This window comes from Rhamphochromis longiceps, linkage group LG22, assembly GCF_057381845.1.
Source record: "Rhamphochromis longiceps isolate RC_006_pf linkage group LG22, R_longiceps_female_GT1.1, whole genome shotgun sequence".
NCBI classification, from domain to species: Eukaryota; Metazoa; Chordata; class Actinopteri; order Cichliformes; family Cichlidae; genus Rhamphochromis; species Rhamphochromis longiceps.
In genome coordinates, this window is record NC_140577.1 from 25,592,629 (window position 1) to 25,599,489 (window position 6,861).

Below are 6,861 nucleotides of genomic sequence, written 5' to 3' on the forward strand. Positions count from 1 at the left end.
CTGGTGTCCACATATGTAGACATAACATTTTGGGTTGTCTAGACCAAAATACAAAATTTTGCTCTTCAAAAACCTGATATCCACTTATGAGGGAGGACATGACACTGCCACTGTTCAATCGAAATTTAAAATGAATGTCCTCATATGTGGATCTCATTCTTTTGAGAAACAAAAAAAAGATAGTCTGAATCTGATGTCTTGGTTTTTACCTTCATCGGGTCCCAATCAACCTAAATGGCACAGAGAAATTAAAAATGCATGCCATGAAAGTTCAGGTCTTAGGAGGTTAAAAATGTCCCTGCTGATGAGACCAGTGAATGTGGGGCGACGGTGGCAAGAAAAAACTCCCTCCTGGAGGAAGAAATCTTGGGAGGACCAGGCTCTCTGGCAGGACCCTTCCTCCTGAGGGCAATACTTACCTATACTTGTCCTCCAGTGTGCGATGGTGGGCTGGGACGACTGCTTTTCCTTCTCAGCATGATGATGACCTTAACTTCCTTCCTTCCTTCCATTTCCTGTTTCAGAACTGAGAATGAAGACAAAACTGGTTAACAAGGTAACAGGACATTTAAAAATTCTCTCACTTCAGGATGAGATGCTGTGTCTTCTTACGTTTCTCTTGTAAAACAGGATGTAGGCCGACTGCTGCTGTTCCTCACAAACTGCAGATCCAGTTGTGTGGAGCACCTGTGCGTCATTATAGGTGAGCCAGCGATCTGATGTAGAGTGCTGACTCTCCTCAGGATGGACAGAACTACAGATGTAGTGTCCTGAAATCACATTAAGACAAATGAATCCAACTTCTGGAAGTCAACTGATTCAAGCAAACAGTGATTTTGACTTAGTGCTTCTTAGAACATCAAAAGCTTTTGTGTGTGAGTCCTTCACTGAAAAGTAGCAAGTTTCATTTTCTGTTTGTCACAAGTCTGTTGTTTTACCTGACTCTGTGCCTCCATAATGACTGATGATGCTGCAAAGACTATAACAGCCACCACCCTGAGAAGGAACAAATCCAAAGAGTGTTAGTTTCATAAAGTCTCACATCAGTGCCATAATTAAGCTGATTTGCTGAGGCTACGTCCACACTAATGCGTTTTCGTTTGAAAACGCATCGTTTTCTCTCCGCTTTGACCTCCCGTCCACACCGAGACGGCGTTTTCCTCAAGGAAAAACACAGCATCTTGAAAACGCTCTCGAAAACGCATACATTTCAAAACGGAGTTGTCCCATCGCAGTGTGGACACTCGAAAACGCAGACTTTCTAAAACGATGACGCATTTTGGTCATGTGATGCAGTCATGTGAGCAATTAAACAAAGATAAGCCGAGTGCATTAGACAGCAGTTGTTTTGATTGCTCTCAACTTTGACAGCCCTAAAAAAGATTAATATCAGTTTGTACATGCTCCGGATAGCTTTTCTTCAAATTCTGTAATTCTCACTCACTTTTGCGCATGCGCAGGACTGGAACGTAAGCGTTTTCGGCCGTTTCAATGCAGACGCACAACTATTTGAAAATGACTGAAAACGCCAGTGTGGACACGGAGTTTTCAAATCTATCCGGGCTAGTGTGGACGTAGCCTGAGACGTTCTGCAGTCTGTTTTTACCTGATTGGATGGCACCACCAAGTCCCTCTGCAGCCTGACGGGGTCATCCACCTTCTTAATCTTGTAGGTTTGTGTAAAGCCAAACCTCTTCAGATGCAAGATCAGAACTCTGGCAGAAAAGAAAAAAAAACACAAACAAGGTAGAAAATAAGAAGAATGAGTGTCAAACACAAACAGAAGATGGGAGAAAACGACTGCTCAAGTATTGTCTCGAAGAACTCTGATATTTGATGCGCCACAGTTTGGAAACCTGGTCAGTCGATCAATTCTGATGTGACCTTACTCACCTTGGCAGTGTATCAAAAGACGACTTCAGTTCTGAGGCCGTCCCTCCACAATCACAGCGAAATTCTATTTCTTGTTCCTGAACAACAGCACAGAGAAGACAGGCTTTATGGTAGAAAGAAATCTCAACATATGCACACACACATGCACACAAACACTAACAAAAAAGTTGTGTTAAGATCGCTGATACGACAACTCTATTGGAATTTGTGATCTTACCTTCAAGTATGTCTCTAACATGTTTATAATAGACCCCTCTGGAACAAGGTCTAGAGACAAGCTGGTGAATTCCTCTTGCTGTGATGATTGGTGACCGCAGCTACACATTTCAGGAGTAACGTAGTTAAAGTAAAGATCAGGTACGTGGAAAAGAGGTATATGAAAATATTGCAACCAGCTCTGCGTTTCTGAAAGACAGGCTTACCTCTTGCATGTCCTCATGTTTTCCATTTTAAAAATGTGATGGTCTTCTACTGGGCAGCTATAACTTTGGCCCAGGAGAGCTGCGTTCCTCTCCAGGTGAGGTGTGAGCCTTTTGACCTCATCGAGGAATAATGTTAGGAATTCATGAGCGTCCTGAAAGAAAAGCAGAGAGATTTAAAACAGTACATCAAAATCAGAAGGTAAAGCAAAAAACGAAATGTCCAAATAGCTGACGCACTTTCTGTGCACTGCCGGTGTATTCAGGAGCTTGACTGCTGAATGCCTTCTTAAAAGCTCTTAGGTGGTGATCTTTAAGGCCATAATCTGTTGACTCGTGACAGTCCCTGACATCAATAAGCCTTCTGTAGAAAGGAAGGGTAAACAGACATTTCTGCTGTTAGATCTCTTTGTTCTTCAGGTTTTTGAAGAAAGTAGAAGGTTGACGTAGCGCACCTTAAGAGCTGAGCTTCTGGATCTGTGCTCCACAAAACCCCCTGACGCCTGATGTCTCTTATGAACTCCTCAATGTTGAGGAGGCTCTGCAGGCAGGAGTTCATGTAGCAGGTGTTTCCGATGTTTGGAAACCTGACACACACGCGCAACGTTTACAGTATCAGTGTAAAAATAATTCATTTTCTCCACTTTGACAAAGTGAGTCTTTGTGCACCACGTGTACTCACCCGAAGCAGTCTATAGTCCCAGTTTGACTTTCTATTTTTTTCCCACCGCATGCTACACTGCTCCAAAAAGGTAAAAACACAAACACAAAATTAGGAAAGATGTCAAGATTCTGAGCAGTGTATGCGCATGTATGCATGAGCTTTGAAGTTGAAACATTTTGGAGGACGTCCAAAAGTAGTAAAAAAGATGTAAATACACAAGGTGGAAGAAAAATGCCAATAAAAGGGAAATAAAACAGCTCCAACTAAACCACTGCTATAAATATCTCCAGCAGCATTAAAGAGCGGCGCATTTCTTTACCTCTGATGAGACGTAGAAGGAATTTCCTTCTCTGCCACGTTTTGTTTGTGTAATTTCTGTTTAGAAACAAGAAAACCAACATCAGTAATGGCATAAAACAAACATACCAAGGGAGTCTCTCCATGAAAAGTGTCCAGTTAGAAAATTTGGTATTATTTCATATTATTTATCACTTTAGTGAGCTGTCAGCTCATGAAGCAGATATATAGGAATATCTTTAAATAAATTAAAAACAATTTATTCATGCTTTAAATTGAGTTTTAAAGTTTGTCCTATGAAATACAAAATCCTTCATTTGGTTCTGATCAAAATTCAGTTTTTACAGAAATCATCCATCAAGCTTCATTAAAAGATTCAAAAATGCTTATTTACCATAAAAAATATTTAGAGAAACATCCTGCAAGTCTCTTCAAACTTACCTTTCTGTGAAAAAAAAAACTTTAAACATCTTTGAACTTAATTTGAGGACATGGATGTGCTAAATTGCTCTTAATTCTTCGCATTTAACTGTGGTGAGTAAATGCTTGATGACAGTGACTCTTTCCATAAAACATACCTTCCAGAATTTAAAAAGAAACCAGCGACACTTTTTTTGTGTCTTCACAGTGTTGCTCTCTGCCTCTGCATCGCTGTCAGTTTGCTGCAGAGGACGAACAAACATAAGTTTATTAAAAAAGTAAAGTCACTTTAAATTAACAAGTGCAATTTAAAGAGAATGTGCATTTCATATGTTTCGTGTAAAAGCAAACCGAGGAACAGCAGAGGTGTCTCCATTTTCTCTTCTTCTTTTGACCATTTTCAGCAACACAAGCATCCGGGATGCTGATGAGGACAAAAGTGTAAATGTTATTTTTCAAAGTGGAAATTTTTAACAAGGAGTACATGCTGGAGATTGCAGATAAAAATTAATAACTGTAATGGAACAAAATCATGTATTTTGTACATTTACACTCTACATTTTCAAACGCTAATCTCTGAATCAATAGAAATTATAGACAAGACTAGAAGTAGTAAAAAAGATGTAAATACAAAACACCAATAAAAGGGAAATAAAAGAGCTCCAACTAAACCACTGCTATAAATATCTCCAGCAGCATTAAAGAGCGGCGCATTTCTTTACCTCTGATGAGACGTAGAAGGAATTTCCTTCTCTGCCACGTTTTGTTTGTGTGATTTCTGTTTAGAAACAAGAAAAGCAACATCAGTAATGGCATAAAACAAAGTATATGGTAAGAAAATACAATATCCTTCATTTGGATTCAAAATTCAGTTTTTACAGAAAAAGAAGCTTCCTTAAAAGTTTCAAAAATGCTTATTTACCATAAGAAAACATTCAGAGAAATGTGCTGCGAGTCTCTTCAAACTTACCTTTCTGTGAAAAAGAAGTTTAAACATCTTTGGACTTGATGTGATCGCAGCCAAAATCTCCTCAGCTTTGCAAAAGTTCAACTGAAAACAAGCAGTCAAAGGTTGTATATTTATAAACTTTCAGCATAGAACGTTCATACCCTGAACAGCAAACATCAGCATTATGATGTATGGGGCTCATTTGCATATTTTGGAATGTATGCTCATTTGAACTGTATGGTGCTCGTCTCCAAGCAACTGCTACAAAATACAGGTCAAGTCAAGTGGCTTTTATTGTCATTTTAACCACGTGCAGAGGTACTGTACAGAGTGAAATGAGACCGCGTTCCTCCGAGACCCTGGTGCTATATATGACATATATGGACAAACCCAGGACTACATAAAGTGCAGTGTGCATAAATTGCAAAAATAAACAAGACAAAACAGTGCAAAACTAGACAGAACAGGACGATACAGACACAAGACAATGGAAATGTGCAAAATGCTGAGTATTGTGCAAAAGTAACTTGGTGTCTGTATGTATGTGTATGAGTGTGAGATACTGCAGATAAGTGCTTGGTAGTGACATGTGTGAAGGTGTGCGTGTGCCAGTGCAGTCACTGAGTGTTCAGGGGTCTGATGGCTTGTGGGAAGAAACTTTTCCGTAGTTTGGTAGCGAGGGCCCGGATGTTCTGGGACCTCTTTCCAGAAGGCAGCAGGGTGAAGAGTGTGTTTGAAGGCTGTGTGGGGTCCTCCAGCAAGCGGGTGTTATAAGGAGGGGAGAGGGACTCCAATGATCTTCTCAGCTGCTCTCACAATCCGTTGTAGGGTACTGCGATCTAATACGCTGCAGTTACCATACCAGACAGTGATGCAGCTACTTAGGATGCTCTTGTTAGTCCCACTGTAAAAGGTGGTGAGAATGGATGGTGGGAGATGGGCTTTCCTCAGCTTCTGCTTGAAGTAGAGACGCTGCTGGGCCTTCTTGGTTATGGAGCTGGTGTTGAGGGAGCAGGAGAGGTTCTCCGCCAGGTGGACACCAAGAAATCTGGTGCTCTTGACGACCTCCACAGAGGATCCATTCATGTTAAGTGGGCAGTGATCCCACTGTGCTCTCCTGAAGTCAACAATCTCTTTTGTTTTGTCCACGTTCACAGACAGGTTGTTGACTCTACACCTCTACAGATGGCCCGCAGTGCAACCCTTCAGCTTCCTACTAGATTCACCTATATACAAATTTAAAGACCTAGGAGACTTACTTCTCGTCACAGAGTTGTAGCATTCACAAGATTTTCAGAAAACTTGAACTCAAGGTCAAGGTCACTGATATTCAAACTGACCCCAGAACTTTAGTAGATGCACCAATGGTATCAATTCAAAATCCTACGCTTCTCGTTCCATTTTTATTTCACTATCTGTAACTAAGACAAATAAACAGTATTTGAGACACAAGTCACTATTAAAGTGGTTCGTGAGACTCCACATCTGATAACAGTATAACACACTGCTTATTTATGTAAAATTGTCATCAATAAATGTGTTCAAAACAGAAGCTACACTGGCTTTAAAAGTTTTTGTTAACTCTGACTACCTGTCTGCTCTTACCTGTTTCTTTTGCTCTCTGCTGTCTTCATCCTCCATCCAACTCTACATTGTATTGTTAGGGATGACATGATGAAACTGAAGGGTGTCTGGGCACCGAAAAAAGAAAAGAAGAGAGATTGGATTAGGCTGCAGCTGGCGTGCCATTCTCTCACTTCAGGATGAGATGCTGTGTCTTCTTACGTTTCTCTTGTAAAACAGGATGTAGGCTGAGTGCTGCTGTTCCTCACAAGCTGCAGATCTAGTTGTGTGCAGCACCTGTGCGTCATTATAGGTGAGCCAAGGATCTGATGTAGAGTGTGGACTCTCCTCGGGACGGACAGAATTACAGATGCAGCAGCTGTTTCCGATGTATGGAAACCTGACACACAAACAAAAGTTTACAGTATCAGTGTAAAATAATTCATTTTGTCCAGGTTGAGAAGGTGAGCTTTGGTCCTTGTGCACCACGTGTACTCACCTGAAGCTGTCTGTAGTCTGAATTTTATTTTCCATTATTTATCCACCGCCCAAATGTTTCACTGCGCTACTGCAAAAAGGTAAAAACACAAACACACAATTAGACACTGAGCACTGGATGTGCATGCATGCATGAGCTTTGAAGTTTAAACTTTTTT

The 6,861-nt window shown here is 40.7% G+C and overlaps 1 protein-coding gene across 1 annotated transcript; it reads right to left on the reverse strand.

Annotated features, from left to right (window-relative positions):
• Positions 1-261: 261 nt before the first annotated feature.
• LOC146644176 (ubiquitin carboxyl-terminal hydrolase 37-like) lies at positions 262-6,283 on the reverse strand. Its single transcript, XM_085395709.1, has 16 exons — positions 6,248-6,283; positions 4,664-4,744; positions 4,416-4,471; positions 4,045-4,117; positions 3,852-3,935; positions 3,296-3,351; positions 2,995-3,051; positions 2,768-2,899; positions 2,553-2,676; positions 2,316-2,467; positions 2,111-2,210; positions 1,894-1,970; positions 1,607-1,715; positions 939-996; positions 613-770; positions 262-526 (listed from the first exon to the last, which is right to left on the reverse strand). The coding sequence occupies exons 1-16, from the start codon at positions 6,281-6,283 to the stop codon at positions 521-523; spliced, it is 1,359 nt and encodes a 452-aa protein (XP_085251835.1). The 3' UTR covers positions 262-520.
• Positions 6,284-6,861: the final 578 nt, after the last annotated feature.